This window comes from Argiope bruennichi, chromosome X1 (genome assembly GCF_947563725.1).
Source record: "Argiope bruennichi chromosome X1, qqArgBrue1.1, whole genome shotgun sequence".
Taxonomy (NCBI): Eukaryota; Metazoa; Arthropoda; class Arachnida; order Araneae; family Araneidae; genus Argiope; species Argiope bruennichi.
This window is the reverse complement of record NC_079162.1, coordinates 49,927,980-49,946,147: the sequence shown is the minus strand read 5'-3', so window position 1 is coordinate 49,946,147 and position 18,168 is coordinate 49,927,980. Positions and strand designations below refer to the sequence as shown.

General features: G+C 28.0%; 1 protein-coding gene across 1 annotated transcript; it reads left to right on the top strand.

Moving 5' to 3' along the window:
- Positions 1 to 17,951, top strand: LOC129958659 (uncharacterized). The gene is made up of 3 exons (XM_056071279.1): positions 1 to 81; positions 9,665 to 9,810; positions 12,983 to 17,951. The coding sequence occupies exon 3, from the start codon at positions 13,279 to 13,281 to the stop codon at positions 14,767 to 14,769; it is 1,491 nt and encodes a 496-aa protein (XP_055927254.1). The 5' UTR covers positions 1 to 81; positions 9,665 to 9,810; positions 12,983 to 13,278; the 3' UTR covers positions 14,770 to 17,951.
- Positions 17,952 to 18,168: the final 217 nt, after the last annotated feature.

The following is an 18,168-nucleotide window of genomic DNA, read 5'->3' as shown; positions in this document are numbered from 1 at the left end:
GGAAAAAGTAGTAAATAAAGGGTTGCTTTCCTGTATGATCTATGTCCATGGATCCAGTTATAATATTTCTAACATTAATAAGTAAGTTCTTTGATATAACAATGCATTGCAATCCATGGATTAGTATTGAAAAGAAAATAATATAAGTCATTTTATGGAAAACTAATTTCTGTATCAGCATTATTATGTATTTTCTCATTTCCATTTCTTATGAAATTGGAGGGATTTTTGATTTCTAACTTTGGCGCTACATTGATATTTTAGCAAAGCTTTTTTTCTGTGATGTTTTACTTTGTATATGCGTAGTTTGCTACATGGATATTTTAGCAAAGCTTTTTTCTGTGATGTTTTACTTTCTATATGCGTAGTTTGCTGCATGTATATTTAGCAAAGCTTTTTTCTGTGATGTTTTACTTTGTATATGCGTAGTTTGCTACATGTATATATAGTAAAGCTTTTTTCTGTGATGTTTTACTTTGTATATGCGTAGTTTCCTACATGTATATATAGTAAAGCTTTTTTCTGTGATGTTTTACTTTGTATATGCGTAGTTTTACTTTGCATCATCTTATATTAAGTATATTGTATTTATTATTCTCTTTATTGTGAGAATTAACCAAACATTTTCATTGTTGTTAAGGAGGAAAAAATATGCTTCTTATTTATAAAAATTTGAAGTTTAACATTTGTAAAAGAAAAATATTTATCGCAATATGTAATAAGAAATTTCATAAATTGATATGTTCATCTGTAAAATATTGAATTTTACAGAGAAATTAGTTCATATTACCAGTGATATGTTGTGGGTACATAAGCAATAAGTAGATAAATAATTTTTTAAATATTTACTCAAGGTCTAAAAAATTAGCTAAAACCTTGTTATTTTTGCAGAAAGGAAAAGGGGATATTCTTATCTCAAGATGAAGCATAATACTTGTATATAAATATTATGCATTGTTTCTAATATTTTTTAATTAAAGTTTTATCTGAATTATTAAAGACATTACTGTTAGGATTCAGAATAAAATATTCTTGAATTTAAATGAGATGTGAAAAATATTAGAAGCAAAGGTATTTACAGATTATTTTTAACACTGTTTATGTTATGGTGAAAAAGCATTTATGAAATGACTAAAGTTGAATAATACATATAATAACTATGCAAAAGAAAAGGAAAAGATCTGACAGTGTATAAAGCAGCTGTGCTCATATACAGATCAAATAATTATAAGCTTCTACAGTATGATGTGAAAACAGACAGAAAGAAAGAAATTTAAATTTAATGAACCAAAAAAAATACAACTCAAGAAAATCTACAATAATTCACAAGTGAAGAGATAGCATAGAAAAAGGTCATTCATGCAAATAATCTGAAATTCAAACCCTTGATAGTGAAATGTGAATTTTATTCAGATTAATGTTTAAATCGTAACCTTAGAACCCTAAAAGAATTATGAGCAATTCTTTCATTTTAGTTTCCATTATCACCTCTTTATTATTTAATATATATATATATTACTATACTTTATTTTTTTAAAAATTTAGTTAAAATGATTAATTTCCTTACAAAATCAGCAAATAAATTATTATTCATTTAATGTTTATAAACAAAAGACTAGAATTTAAATCGAATATTTTATTTAAAATGCATAATTGTTTTTTTTTCTTTCTAATTTTCATATAATTAAAGTCGCATAGCTGCTCATTTTTTATACTCAATGCGTATTAGAATATCATATTAGATGCCAATGTAAGCATTTTATGTAATAAATTGAAAAATAAACTCGTTACAAATTAATAACCAAGTATTTTACATCACTGCTTATTATTGTTTTCAAATAATAATTTTTTTTTGCAGTACTAAAAAGATTTTCTTTTCAATCTTTGCAGCTACTGATATTTTAAACCTTCACTTATCAATGTTACATTGTAATTATATTCTCAAAATTATTTTGATATATATGAATTATTCACAAAATATTTTGATATGTATTATATTATTTTACTAGCAGACCTGGCCACTCGTTGCTGTGGCTAAGGTTTTTGTTATATTACATAGTAGTAAACTATTCAAGGGAAACGGTAGAACACCAGTCATGGGGACCACCATGCTTTTTTACACAGATGCCATTTGTAAAAAAACATGGATACCTCCATGATTGATTTTCTACTACCGTTGATATTGAGCAAAAATCAATACAAAAAAAAATTAAATTTCTTTATTTTTTGTATTCAAGTTTGTAACAAATGAGTACATTACAAAGTTGTTAGTAAAAAACATGTAACACTTAAAACTTATACATGAGGTAGGTAGGGCAGATAGTTTTAAATCTTTGACAATAATGTTTATTATTTTGAACTATGAATAATTATTAACCTGTCTTTAGCTAACACAAATAGATTTGACAGTTTTCCTACACGTGAACATGCAATATATAGTTGCCCATGAGAAAAACATGGATTTTCCAAATCTAAACTACAAACGGACATTATTTGGCCTTGAGACTTATTTATAGACATGGCAAAAGCTAAACGAATTGGAAACTGTAACCTTTTGAAGGGTATCGTAGATTCTGATGGTATCATCGGAATACGTGGCAACAGAACCACTTCTCCTTTAAACTTTCCAATTAAAATGGTAGCTTCAAGTATATTTTTGGTGATCTTTTTGATGACCTAACGCGTACCGTTGCATAATCGAGGTAGATTCAAATTACGCAGGAGAATAATAGGTGAACTAATCTTTAATCGAAGGTTATGTGGTGGCATTCCAGGTATATCTAGTGAATTTAAAAATTCAATTGGAAAATTTACACTATCATTTTCATCAACAACAGTATCGATTGATTTAAAAGACATCAGATCGCCTGGTAACAACTGTTGTATTTGGAAGTTAATTTCGTCAACATCAACATTTTTGGCTGCCAAAATAGCCCGATCACTGAGCCAGTTATGATTCAAGTAATTACTCTGTATATCCGGAAAAATACTCTGAATCAATTCATTTTTTTCCCTGAAGAACAGTGCAGAAATTGCCTGGCAGTTTAATGCATTGCGTATTTGGTTGCAGTTCTATTTTACCATTCCCAATATCTAGTAATTGTTCAGAAAATATTTGTGCTGATGGATCATTTTGCAATTGTACGCGCATGTTTATGGCCAATCGAAGTGTTTCAAAACTTTGCCATAAGAATGATTGTTTTAAACATGTCTTTTAATTAAAGATTGTTGAACAATGAAGCACTAATAATTAAAGAGCAAGAAGAATTCCACTGTATTACTTTTACCATAATATGAATTCAATTTATACTTCAGTCTAAATAACACGCGGTCGGCTATGCTAATACCAAAAATTGAAAAAGTAAGAACAATTGAATTTCATTGTATTGCGTTTACTACAAAATAAATTTAACTTATACTTTAGCCTCAGCAACACGTGGTGGTTAAGCCATTAAATTGTAGCTTATGTGAAACGTTGGTACTTTTAACACAGCGCCATCTGTTAGAATACTTACTCAATCCAGTCAACAGATACCGCCATCTGTTAGAATCGCTTGGAGCTAACAGATAATTGTGACTGTCAAATAATGAACAAATAATTTGTTCCTTCTTAATACCTTCCTTCTTAGTATAAACCCTTTATGATGCATAATATATACTCTAACTTCAGTGATACAGATTCTGGCTTCCTCAGCTTAAAGGAAAGATTTAAAAAAAAAAAGTTCTATATTCCACACATGAAGTTGCTATGAGATTTATTCTGTCATTGATACATTTGTCTGTTGCAATAATTCAAAATTCATTTACAAAATGAAATCAGTTTCAGAAACATTTATTCAATAATGATAAGCATTGTAGCTGAAGTGAATGATAGCTGACATAACTTGATACGTACATGCAGTTTATTAGTAAAGAAATGAAAAACTGAAACGATTATTGTAACCATTTTTTATTATATCTTCAATAATGTATATAAAAAAAGATTAAATTTCCTTTAGCATACAAATGAGTTAATATTTTTTTATTATCCGATTAGAGGAACTTATTATTGGTTCGTTCACTTACCTATTTTACTATATCCTTATCAAAAGAAATAAAATAATTTAATTGAAAATTCAATGAAGGTAACAAATGTTATTGCCGTACAACATTTTTCTTAGTAAACAGTCAGATAAAGAATCGAAATTCATTCAAAACGAAAAGTAATAATTATCCATGTGCACCTCCAAGTATTTTTCCAAACTTCTTTATAATTAAAAAAAGCAGAATTTTAGTATGGTATATTAATCAGTTGTTCCGTTAAAACGTTTGTAATTAATCATTTTCAAATAAAATATCTTATTTCTGAGAATTGTCACCGTGCACAGTAATACAAAATTCAAACATAAGATCGTGATACTTTATCCGTTACAACGTATTAAATTTATTGTATGCATTAAAAAATAATTGTGGAAAATGATATCTTATTCCTGAGAAACGTTTTCGGATAGGATCATAAATAATTCGAACATTCGGATTCGAAACGTAACACAAATGCGTGAGTTTTTCTGCGCCAGTTGGGGTAACACTATGCAGATTAGAAATTTTTAATTTCCTTTATTCTGTTTTATTTTAATTCAAAAGTACTTAAGAATGAATCTGAAAGATCGATTAATTAACAATGTTTAATTTTAAATGCATCAAACATTAAGAAAATAAATAGAATCGTTTCAAATAATCAGCCCAAAAATCTTAAGCCTAGCCTCATGACTGTTGGGGAAAAAAACTGAAGCCGTACTCATTTGGCGGTGGGGAAAATGAAAAGATTTTTTTGGTAGGAAAATTAGTTTTTAATTAATAATTAAAATTCTAATTAAAAATTCAGAAAAAGAGCTATCCTATCTTTTAAGTTAGATCAAACTGCACACGGTGTGCAAATTTGATTAAAATCGGTTAAGTAGTTTAGGAATCCATCGCGGACAAACAACGTGACACGTAATTTATATATATTAAGATATATTATAAAAATTAAGTATAAAGTAAAATTTATATGGTAATTTTATTAATATGCTTAATTGTTGTAAGTTTTTTTATTCAATATCCCTTTGCAAATTTATTTTTAAAACAAAGCTGAATTACAAACATATTTGCATTTGGATTAAAAAGATAGAAATTGTACCCATATAGTCCAAATTTTCATATCTATTCTATGGAATCAGACCATAATCATTTGATGTCTCTTGGAACATAATAATTGAGATCAGAATATGATTTATAATTGTAAGTGTACAAAGATATGTTCCAGAGTTTGTCAAAAAATGTTGAAAGATAATACTCATTATGATTAAACATATGCATTTTTTATATTTTTTAATTTCAAATTACTTTTTTAAAAGAAAATAATAAATTTTCACAGAGTTTAGTTACAACAATACAAATGCATGAGCAAAAGTTTTCAACAACAGACAATTTTAAAATATCCCCTTAGTATTAATTAACAGTAATTACTTAAATTAAAAATAAAATTAAATATTTTACAAACACATTTATGAAGTAACAGGATTTGAAAGATAATTTTTTTTATTTGTACAAAGTTGTTTGAAATAAAATGTTTTCATTTGAAACGAACATAAAATGATATTAGAAAATTGACAGGAGAAAAAATTTTGAAATAGTTTTTGTCAAAACAATTTACTACCTTAAAAGTTGGTTTACTGTATAAACAAGATTTCTCTTCCTCCAATATGAGAGGAAGAGAGTTTGCTGACTTTCCTTCCTGAAGGATATAATCAATCAATGCCATTATTTGGCGAGAAAATAGTAGAACACCAGCTTCTGGTGACTAGATCAGCATGAGACCACCAAATTTATGGTTGTGTTAATTATTATGCCTACATTAGATTTGGAAACAATTTGAATTAAATAACATTTTATTTAAAAGTAGAAGTTTATGGAGAATATATTTATTAGGTTTTGTTTTTCCAGAAGAATCTTCTGAAAATTCTACTTCCAAACTTTTTCTCCTACGTAGAATATAATCTTTAATTTGGTCAGACAAAAAAAGAGAATTCTTCATAAGATCAATTTATTATCCCCCCCCCCCGAATCTGAAGTATATATTTTAAATGCTGTGTAATGTCCTCATACAACAACAGAAGTAGAGCGAGAGGAAAAATTATCAATTGTTCAGTGTATTTTCAGTACTGTTTATTTATTTTTTTTTAGATAAATTGCTTATTGCATTATCTTCTGTTAAGAATCTTTCCAGGATCTGTTGCTGAAAAAAAGAATGAAAGGAGATTTTAAGGATTTCATTATTTTTCAATACAGAATTATGAAATGATTTACTTTTTTAAAAAAAACTCCAAATTTTACAAATTCAGAAATTTTTTATGGAATATTTTCTTTAGTTTAACTAGAAATAATGCCTTTACCAATGAATATTTTTTAGATGAATAATAGTTGTGTAAGTGAAACTGTCAGTAATGAAATTACTAAAGATTCTGTTAACCTTTTTTACTCAGGTAGGGAAAACTTACGTTGTTACACAGTTGGTGCATGTTAAGTGCCAGTTAATTTTTAAGTTGTAAAGTCGTATATTTTTGTATTATTCAATGAAAAATTATTGAAACAATTACAAAATTTGCTAAGCAATGAAGTAAAAATTTATTAATATTAATTTGATCTTTATAATGTATAAAATAATATGCTATATGCAATTTCATGAAAATCTGTAATAAAAATAGATATTATAAGAAAGAAAACTTGCATTACAAATTTTTCATTTGGTCAAATCACATTCTTCATTAATCTATTTTTTTATATGTGAAATTTTTTGCAGTATGAGCAAATCAAATTTTATTGTTGTTTTAGGCATATCTGCAAGGATTACATCAAACTTTCTTCTTTGGCTATATCTTTTTCGCCAGTATGCTTTTTTTATTATGACAGGTTAGTTTACAATCAAGCTTCGGCTTCTTATTGTGGTTTGAAAAGAGCTAAAGCTAAATTATTTAAGAAACATCTTCTGTACATGGAAACTGATTCAGGAGCTGAAGCTTGAAAAATAATCTGGCTATCTAGCCTTGCTACATTTAGCAGTGTATAAAAAATTGATATTGGCCATTTATAACTTTTTCTTGAAACAGTATACTTCCCTTCTGGTTGATCAATTTTGTCTGCAACACATTTTGTTTAATTATAATCAAAAATTACATAAAGTTTTCCTGTCTCATTTCCAATACTCCATTGTAATTCATTGTACATTACACTCATTATAATAACAGCTTTATTTTTCTTTGGTATATATGAGGTAAGACTTATCTTTTTGAAATCCAAAAAGTGTAGAACCAACTTGTCTTGCTTTGGATGGAAGAAATTCGGAAGGAATTTCCTTTTTGCTTGATCTTATTGTTCCTGGCAAGGTGATTTTTTTACTTAGCAATGATGGGTACCAGTTACTGGTTGTTGGATTTCTGCATCATCCTTTAAATGGTCAATTAATCTGTTAACTATATCAGCAGGTTTATTTGAAACATGATATGGGTTGTCAGGTTGTGGCCCTCATTATACTTCAAGATTGCTAGTGTAAAAAGCCTTTGCATAAACAAGTGCAAACTTCTTTATCCTATATTTATCAGGTTTCAGTGGTATATATTGAATGAAAGAAAAACTACCACAGAATGGCTCTAATTTCTCATCAACTGAAAATTTTTCACCAGGCTTTATAACTATATAAAAAAAACAAGAAAATACGAAGGTTGAAAATAAATAATTACATTGTTACACAAGTGTAGCACTCAGTGCACCACATGAGACTTGTTGAAAATAATCTGTAAAAGAAACATGGCAATTTGTGATATTCAACTTTTTTCTGTTTAATTATCTGAAAAGAATAATTGAAAAGATATTAGGTAAGTAGCAGGTATTAACCACCTGTTTTCGATTGAATTTATTCAGGGGTTTTTTAAGACCGGAGTACTCTTTAAGTAAGTTAACTGTGTAAGTAAGGGTTAATTAGTAAGATTACAATATTGTGTTCAAAGTAGCATAGAAATATATATATTAGTTCATGATTCCTAGGAAAAATCTACAGTTCAAGGAAATAAATGCACAATTAAACATTAATAAATGAGAATAAAGATTAAGTAATATTTTTTGATCTCTTATTTTCAATTTGATATCATTTAATTATCTTTTTCATTAATTATTAATATAATTTCGTACTTAACCTCTTTTCTTTATATTTTTCAATTATTAATTTATTTTCACCCTTAATTCTATAATTTCATACTTTCACTCATTACACGAAAAGAAAGCAATAAAGTTAGTTATAAGTAAATTATGCATGAGAAATGCCCTCCTTCCCTAGTTTATTTTAATTCATCAATTTATATTTGCCATACATTATTTCTTGTTCTTAATTTTTCTCGGGCTATTTTTACTGTCAACTAAGCCGAGAGTTAGTTTAGAAACAGAAGCGAAAAACACTTCTAAGGTAAAAATCGTCTGCTTGTCCGTACTGCTACATCCCATAACAAATGCATGCATCAGTACGCCATTAGAAATACGTTACTGCGTATACCGCTTTATGCAGAGTTTACCTAAGAGAGCTGTGTGGAAATAAGCAGTAGTCAGATTTGCCGATACGAAAGGTAAACAAACCCCTATAAAAATTAATTTATTAAAAAAATTTCATGATTTAAGCATGAATATGCCATTTTTTTATATCTATTTGATGCAAATTTTTAATGGTTTCATAAATATAATAAAAAACATGAGCAGTCTTTTAAATATCCAAGAAACTGTTCATCAACAAACATTATCATCATCAAGCAAAACAAACAAGCGTCTTGTCATTTGTTCAGATTTACCAGGAGCGGCACTTTTTTAAAATTCTTTTTTTCTGTTATTTAATTAGAATGATTTCAATCGTTTCTTTTTGTGTTTTTGATTAAAATAAGAAAGACATCTCTTGCATTTCAAATCTATGAAAAATCTTCGTTGAAAATTAGAGATAGTTTGAAATACTTGATTTGTTTTCAGAAAGATCAATATTGATTTCTATTCTAAAAAACTTACGAATATTTCAAAAAATTGCTGGTAAAAAACTTCAGTAAAGCGGAAAAGAAGAAAAAATCATCATCATTTGTAAGTAAGTTAGATTTTTTTTAAAGAAAACCCTTATATTTTTTATCTTTGTTTATCTCAAAGTGTTTTCTAACTGAAATAGGTTAACATTTAAATCTTAGTAGAAAACGCCATAAACTTAAATTTATGTATGCCTGTAGTTTTGTGGTTTATACTATATTCATTTTTTCTTTGAGTAATGGTAATTAGCTTATATAGTTAAGTTTATATGTATGCTCAGCTCAGCTAGAAATGTCTGATTTTTCCAAAAACATAATTATATGTAAAAAAGGTACTTACTTGGAAAAGCAAGCTTGATGGGGTTATCAAATCAGTTATAATGATTAAGCTACAAATTAAGGACTAAATGAATCATCAGTTCCTACAAAAATATGTGGAACTGTATTTATGTAATAATTTAAGCGAGATGAGATTTGAGCTTGTTGCAGATTTAATGCTATCAGCGATATTAAAAAATTGTGAGAGAGAAAAAAATACAAAATACTACTTAAGGAAATTTTGATGTTTTGTTGTGACTATTTATGTAATTTTTCAGGTGATGAATATGTGATGAAAATAATCAAGATGTGAGCTGCTTCCCTATTAATACTGCACATGTCAAGATAGAGCAAATTCCAATGAGAAAAATCAATCTGTTTTTATTTATTTCTGAAGTCTTATCAATAAAGGCCTCACTTATGGGTAATTAAATTTTTAAAATGCTTTCTCATGCTGTAAACTTCATTAAATTCTCAAAATGATGTTAATTGTTTTCTTATATCAAAACTTGAAGCATCACTTTTCAACAAATAATTGATTGATCAAAATTAAACTGTGTTAATAAAATATATCTTCTGATTACAATGATAATAAAAATGTACGTATTCTGTTTAATGCAATCTGTATGATCTTAAATTTATTTGGCAAATAAATATCTATGTTGTTAACTAAAATTTAACTTATACAGAGTGGTCATGGATATTCGGGATGTCAGAAAAAGTCAGGAAAATTTATTATAAAACTAGTTTATTATTTAAATATAAATTGGTAATATTTATAAAACATGATAATGCGCTGGTATTTTATCATAAGTAGAATGAAACATCATTGGTAACTAATGAAAATTAAACTTACTGATAATCTAAAACAGACTATGAAAGAAAGATTAACCACCATATCTACTAATTTATTGCATATATGTATAAATATATTATATTTTTGATGAAAGTTTTTTGTTTGCTTTTTTTTCGGAGCAACAAGTTATCAACATAATTAGTGAAAATGATTTTGCATACTGTGGGAAAAGGCAGCCTAATTAAAGCTCAACTCCTGTTACTGTTATGAATTTAAGTTTTAATGGATCTCTTTTATTTAGAAAGATATATATATATATATATGGAGCTATTCTTCCCTCGAATGTCAGATGGATCATACCGTGTGTTATGAGAGCAGCAGTATGAATTTTTGATATTGATATTCAAAATTTGTTCTAAAATTTTGATTCAATATTATAATTCCAGAATAATTTATGTTAATTAAATAAGTATTTTACAATATATTTATTTATTATTATTATTTTGGTCTTTTTTCTCGGAGATCTTTTTGTTGAATTATGAAGTATAGGACATTATTGCTATTATTTCCGTTAAAAGTCTTTTTTACTTATCTTTAAACATTATGAAAACAGATAACTAATTTTTTCATATGAATGAATGCTATGGATATGGCATTAAATCGACATTATTGCTAATATTTTCTATAAAAAAATTTTTATTTTGTTTTTATTTAAAAATATTATTAAACATGAGAGATTAATTTGTTTATAGTAGGTACACATTTCTCTTGTAATTTTTTCAAAAAAAATTTCTTTTAAGGAAGGGCAGCGATTTTTTTAAAAAATTTTTATTTATATATATATATATATGTTTTGATGTATATGAAACTATTAGCCCCCAAAATTTACAAGTCATTTATACTATCTTTTTTTTTTCATGTATATCTCTAAAACATTTTTCTTTTTATACAATAGAGAAATAAATTGATATTGACCAATTTTCCACTTTTTTCTCTTTTGATGGGTTAAGATTTAGCTAGCATGCAGGCATTTTTTTTTTTTTTTAAATAATAGTTGATGAACTACAAGTCAATGCAATTTTGATATCATTGAAGAATTTTTCTTATTTTGATGCAGAGATTTTCTTTTATTTGTAAATGAATTTTTTTTCTGTCAGTAAAATTTTTGTTCAGTTCTGATTGATGTGTTGGTTAACAGTATGGATAGAGGAGACGCCACTGGAAGGAAACAGTTTCATTCTATGTGTATTCATATTGTGCGTATTCACACCACCAATGTGTATATATTTTTGTACTATATTTTTCAGGAATAAATTTGACAAACAGTTCTAGAATACGACTGGTCAGTTGAAAGATGGTCTAGACGGGCATGTACCCTCTAGTGGTGGTTAATATGCAAAAAAAGGGAAGGGTTTTACATAATTGAAACTTATCTGAAATTTCAATAAGTGAAAATGATAGTTTTTTTTTTTCTTCTGAGAATTAAATTTTATTTTACATTGATTTTAGTTAAAAGAGTGAAACAATTTTTCAAATATGGTTAAGAACATATTGTGCAATAGTTAAAAAGAATTGAATAAAGCGACAACGTTCTGAAGATATTAAAAACATCTGGAAAATGTCAGGGAAATTTTTGAAAAAAAATCTGAAAAAGTCAAGGAAATTCAATTAGCAGAAATGCTGGCCACCCTGTCAGGGCTGACTGTTTCTTTCTTTTTTTTTTTTTCCCCTTAACAGTCATAATAATTTATATTTAAAATATGAGAAATTAAGAATATGTCTAACAGAATTGCTATATGAATACTGAAGTACTACAATATGGATGTGATTGCATCCACTACACAGCCACGTAAATAATCATTGTTTGTAAATGAAATCATTCATTTTTACCTGTTATCTGTTATGCCAATTTGTTTTATATTGCCATTCATTGCAAAAGTTATGCTGTATGGAATCAAGCTTGAACTATTAGATGGGCAACTTACAGGGAAGGGGTCAAGATTTTTTCCCCATTATTTGCAAAGTAATTTGATTTTGTATTTTTATTTGATTTACTGTATTTACTCTAACTCATTTCTAAATATCATTTAAATTTTGAATATTCTTATAATTATTTCACCATGTTTCTTAATAGCGAATTGTTGAATCCATGTCCTAGGACGAATTATTGTCTGTTTAATTTTTTGAATATGAATGGCTCGGTATCCAAAGCAAACTTTGTATTAGAATGCTTAGATTGTGTTTAAAAAAAACTGTAGAGTTTTTGATCATTTTGTTAAAAATTTTTTTAATTTTTTTCCTTTTTTATAAGAAGTATTGAAACCAGTTTTTGAAGATGACCCACAATTAAATGATTTGGTATTTCCACTTAATACATTTACTATTTAAAAACTGCTTATATAGGTATGAAATGAAAATCAATGCTAAATATTTGGTTTTGGAGTTCAAAATATTTGGTTTCTATAAGAATCCATAAATATCTGTAGTATTCTGCATATTCTGATTTGAATCAATTTCTTAACATCTTTTAAAGGCTCTGTATGTTATCTAATAAAATTGCTGATAAAATATTAAATGTAAAACAACAATAAAGTTTAGAAGTATTTATCTGCAAAATGAAATTATAACTGTTTCTTTCTTTTGAAAATGGTTATGTGAACATTCACTTAATTCGTAGGGAGAAAGTGTTTACTATTTGAATTTGATACACTTGCTCTTATAATATGATTCTACGACATTTTAAATGTAATCTGATATTTATCTCAAAAAGATCTTTAAAAGCATTTGTGTTCCCTTGCAGGTAAAGTGTCGGATGCTGTTCTGCATAGAAGATAAAATCTGAGCAAACGTTCCATAATGAATTGGCTGGCATGCAATTCAAACTGTATTATATGTTAATATTTTTTTAAGAATCAAAAAGAATAAGGATATTGAATGTCAAAAACTTGTTCATCAGATTTTTTGCAAATCAGTTCAGATTAATAATATGTCAAATCAGGAGTTTTAATTTAGGATAGCACACAAAAGTTGTCATATATTTGTCAATGCAATTATTCTTAACTGCATTTACTATTATTATTCCTTTTTATTACTACGATGGAGAAACGACTATTTCGAGATATCTTGTTGCCACTGGAAGAAATTGCTCTTAAGAGAGTGGTTGTCAGTCTGTGCATCGATACATTAAATTCAAATTGGAGTCTTCTAGACAATTTTGACCTTGTTGCAGATGAGATTAGCGACAAAGTTTCAAAAATTTTGCCGGCGTCACTAAAGGAGCGAATGATTCCTTTTGTCAGGGTCATTGGCTCCGAAATATTACATTGGCAAACATACCATGAAAATATTTTACCTGATAAACATGATGATTTCAGTTTCCATTCTTTAAAACACTTACACTGGACCTGTATGGGCACTATAGATTATCGGAAAACAGCAGAAAAACTGATTGTTCTTAAAATGTTTGATGTCACAAAACGCTACGAATTAGCATGTTTATATTGCCTTGAAGATTATATTCCACTTCTCTGGGAAGAAGTCTCTGAAGAGTATAAAAAGCATTTGAAAGAACAATTTTATTTTTCTGTAGAGTTGCAGTTGAGATATTATTGGGCTTACCTTCTGAAAGGAGAAGAATATAAATTCAGTTGTATCTTTAAGACTCGATTACCGGAAGAGTTATCCTTTTATCAGTTTGCATTCAAGCAGCTGGCTGTCCAAGGCAATAAAGCAGCGGCTAGATATTTTTTTCAAAAACTTTCTAACAGAGAACGAGAGTCTTCTTTATATTTTACTATCTGTTCTGTTTTAAATAAACGGTTTAGATATTTATCTGAAACAAAGCCTTTTGACTTTCCGAAACAGAGTCTCTCTGATGTCTTATTTTATTTGTTGTCCTTGATGAATCTCGAGCAGCAGATGCTGGCATTAAAAAAATGTCCTTGCACCATTTTAGCAAGCTGTCTAGATTGGCCATTGAATGATCTTTTCTTGGAAGTCGCTAATGTTATCTGGACCTTTCTTCCTAAAATTATGTATGAAGATTTGCTAAGTTGTATGCTTCAGGTCATTAGAACTTCAGGTTACTATAATCCGAAATTGTTTCAGGAATTTTTTCTGAAGAGTCCTGGCAGTTTCAGAGAAGTATTTGTAAACAGAGAATGTGCGTTTTATGGTTATTTCATGCCAGAATTTTTCCATATGCAAGATTCTGAAACTATCAAAGTAATTTTCAGAAATATACAGGCTGCTGACCGAGTAAAACTTGTCTTTTGTCAACGTGTTTTTAGTCTTTTGTGCGATTCCATCTCCCAAGGCGAATGGCATATCGTTGAAGTGTGTATTCGAGAAGCCATGCTATCCAAAGAAGACGGGCAAAGACTAAAGACGGATGTTTTAGAATACATGACAAAAAATCACAGAGAACTGGGAGTCGAAGAGAGAACTCATAAACGGAAAAGGTTCTGTGAATTCTTCGATGACCCCTGTACGAATGCTGATGGTGAGGAAAGCTCGAAAGATGAGACACTTACTGATGTTAAAAAACTCTCAACTGATGAGGAAAAGAATGTTCCTCCAAAGAACTGAATAGGAAGGTGTGCGTTACTTCTTACATTAAATGAAATATAAAGAATCAACCCGAAATTATATTAAGTTTTATTACAAGCCCAGTGTAGTTTTTTTTTTTTTTTAAGCATGTATTGCTTAGAAATTAGATCTTTATGAAATGCTCCCTTATGAACATAAAAAATAAAAAAAAAATCCGATTTTTTTTTTTATATATATATATTAAAAACTTTCTTGTAATTTCTTTTATTAAAAACTTTTCTGTTCCAGAGCAAAAATTTGTTAAATAATAAATTAAATTATTTAAAATTACTTTTTAAAAAAATGTAAGTAATTTAAATATACATCGCAATATTATATACTGTTTAGAAAATTTAGACACTTCTCATTGTAAGCAGAGATGCATTGTCTAATTGATCATTTTCATTTGTTTAAAGAGATGCAATTTTTAGTAAAATAATTGCTCCCTTTTTTTTATTTGTTATTTATTCTATTTCTTATGTATTTAGTCTTTAAGACTCGATTACCGGAAGAGTTATCCTTTTATCAGTATGCATTCAAGCAGCTGGCTGTCCAAGGCAATAAAGCAGCGGCTAGATATTTTTTTCAAAAACTTTCTAACAGAGAACGAGAGTCTTCTTTATATTTTACTATCTGTTCTGTTTTAAATAAACGGTTTAGATATTTATCTGAAACAAAGCTTTTTGACTTTCCGAAACAGAATCTCTCTGATGTCTTATTTTATTTGTTGTCCTTGATGAATCTCGAGCAGCAGATGCTGGCATTAAAAAAATGTCCTTGCACCATTTTAGCAAGCTGTCTAGATTGGCCATTGAATAATCTTTTCTTGGAAGTCGCTGATGTTATCTGGACCTTTCTTCCTAAAATTATGTATGAAGATTTGCTAAGTTGTATGCTTCAGGTCATTAGAACTTCAGGTTACTATAATCCGAAATTGTTTCAGGAATTTTTTCTGAAGAGTCCTGGCAGTTTCAGAGAAGTATTTGTAAACAGAGAATGTGCGTTTTATGGTTATTTCATGCCAGAATTTTTCCATATGCAAGATTCTGAAACTATCAAAGTAATTTTCAGAAATATACAGGCTGCTGACCGAGTAAAACTTGTCTTTTGTCAGCGTGTTTTTAGTCTTTTGTGCGATTCCATCTCCCAAGGCGAATGGCCTATCGTTGAAGTGTGTATTCGAGAAGCCATGCTATCCAAAGAAGACGGGCAAAGACTAAAGACGGATGTTTTAGAATACATGACAAAAAATCACAGAGAACTGGGAGTCGAAGAGAGAACTCATAAACTGAAAAGGTTCTGTGAATTCTTCGATGACCCCTGTACGAATGCTGATGGTGAGGAAAGCTCGAAAGATGAGACACTTACTGATGTTAAAAAACTCTCAACTGATGAGGAAAAGAATGTTCCTCCAAAGAACTGAATAGGAAGGTGTGCGTTACTTCTTACATTAATGAAATATGAAGAATCAACCCGAAATTATATTAAGTTTTATTACAAGCCCGGTGTAGTTTTTTTTTTTTTTTTTTTTTTTTTAAGCATGTATTGCTTAGAAATTAGATCTTTATGAAATGCTCCCTTATGAACATAAAAAAAAAAATCCGATTTTATTTTTATTTTTTTTATATTAAAAACTTTCTTGTAATTTCTTTTATTAAAAACTTTTCTGTTCCAGAGCAAAAATTTGTTAAATAATAAATTAAATTATTTAAAATTACTTTTTAAAAAAATGTAAGTAATTTAAATATACATCGCAATATTATATACTGTTTAGAAAATTTAGACACTTCTCATTGTAAGCAGAGATGCATTGTCTAATTGATCATTTTCATTTGTTTAAAGAGATGCAATTTTTAGTAAAATAATTGCTCCTTTTTTTTTTATTTGTTATTTATTCTATTTCTTATGTATTATAATTTAAAAGTAAGTTCCTTGCTGCATTGAAAATTTTACCTAAGCTTTTAGCGGAATATGGTGCAATTGAAAACTGAAAAATTGGATATAATACTATTAGTGTAATGTAAGCAAAAGAAGAAAAAAATGTATCAATCACTTTATTTGGGCAATTTTTTTTTTTTTTTTTTAATCTTATAGAAAATAAAAATAAAATTGTATGTGGCGATTGAGATGTGAAATACTTTGTCTGTTATATTAAAGATTTGTTTTCAGACTATAAAGTTTTCTTTTTTTTATCATTAGTTTAATTGCGTTTATTAAAAGGAAAAGAAAGTCAGTCACCATCCCTGAAATCAGCAATCAAAAAATGCATTTTTAGAATTCTTATCTACCTGAATGTGAGAAATAAAATAATTTCAAAACACAAAAAACTCGATAGATAAATTTTCACAGATTTAGAACCTAAACTAGAAGCAAAGAGATCAAAAGTTGCTTTGAATCAAAACTTGATATAGATATAGTAGTTGGAAATTTTGTATAAGATCCGTAAATGAGCTGACCGTCTGTGCATACGCATGAATGTAACCGTGATAAATAAAAAACGGAACAACTAATTGAATGAAGCTCGATTTTTTTTTTTTTTTTTTTTTTTTGCTACTAAAGGTGTAATTGGTTTGGTTTTTTTTTGGTATATTTAAATTTTGGTTTCAGTCGAATGAAAAAGGGGGGGGGGGTAAAAACATGAACTCTTTTATTTTGCTTCATTTTGGGGCAGACTTATGAAGTAAAATAATCTTCACTCGATAAAAAGGATTAAGAAACCTGCTATATTGCAAAAGAGAAAAAGTACGTTTTCTCTAGGAACCTCTATCTCTGTATCTCTAGAAGCATAAAACCTGCACAGGAGTCTGAAAATGAGGCCTAAGTGATCAAGAATATACAACTGTACAGAATTTCAATTTCAGTAAAAAATAGAAGCAAATTGGGTTCATTCTGAACAAATATAAATTATTTATATTCTCAACTAGTTAATCTAGGAAGCAATGCTTTGCACCTAATTAAAAGCTGGACAGAAGCCTGCTTTTCAGTTGCAAGGACTTGAAAAAAACAAAAAATAGTAAAAGATTTATTTAAAAGAGGAGGAGATTTATTAATCAATGATTTGTTAATTTATATACATATCTATAGAAATAAGCTGATAATAAATTTTTTAGTTGATTGACTGAACACAGTGCTACTTGAAGAAGAAATTTTTATGGTAAAAATGAATAATTATTTCAAAAAAGGCTAGAGAAAAGTTAAATCATTTAACAGTGTAATGAATATCATATTAGATTGTTGCAGAATTTTTTTTATTTCAATAAATAAGTTTGTAAATAAATGTTTTAATGAAATCATTTATGGTATCGTCTTTTTTCCCCCCTCAAAATTTAATTTAAATTCAAAAATTGCAGTAAATAATACAAAAATTATCATTCACATCTTTCAAGTACATAATTTTTA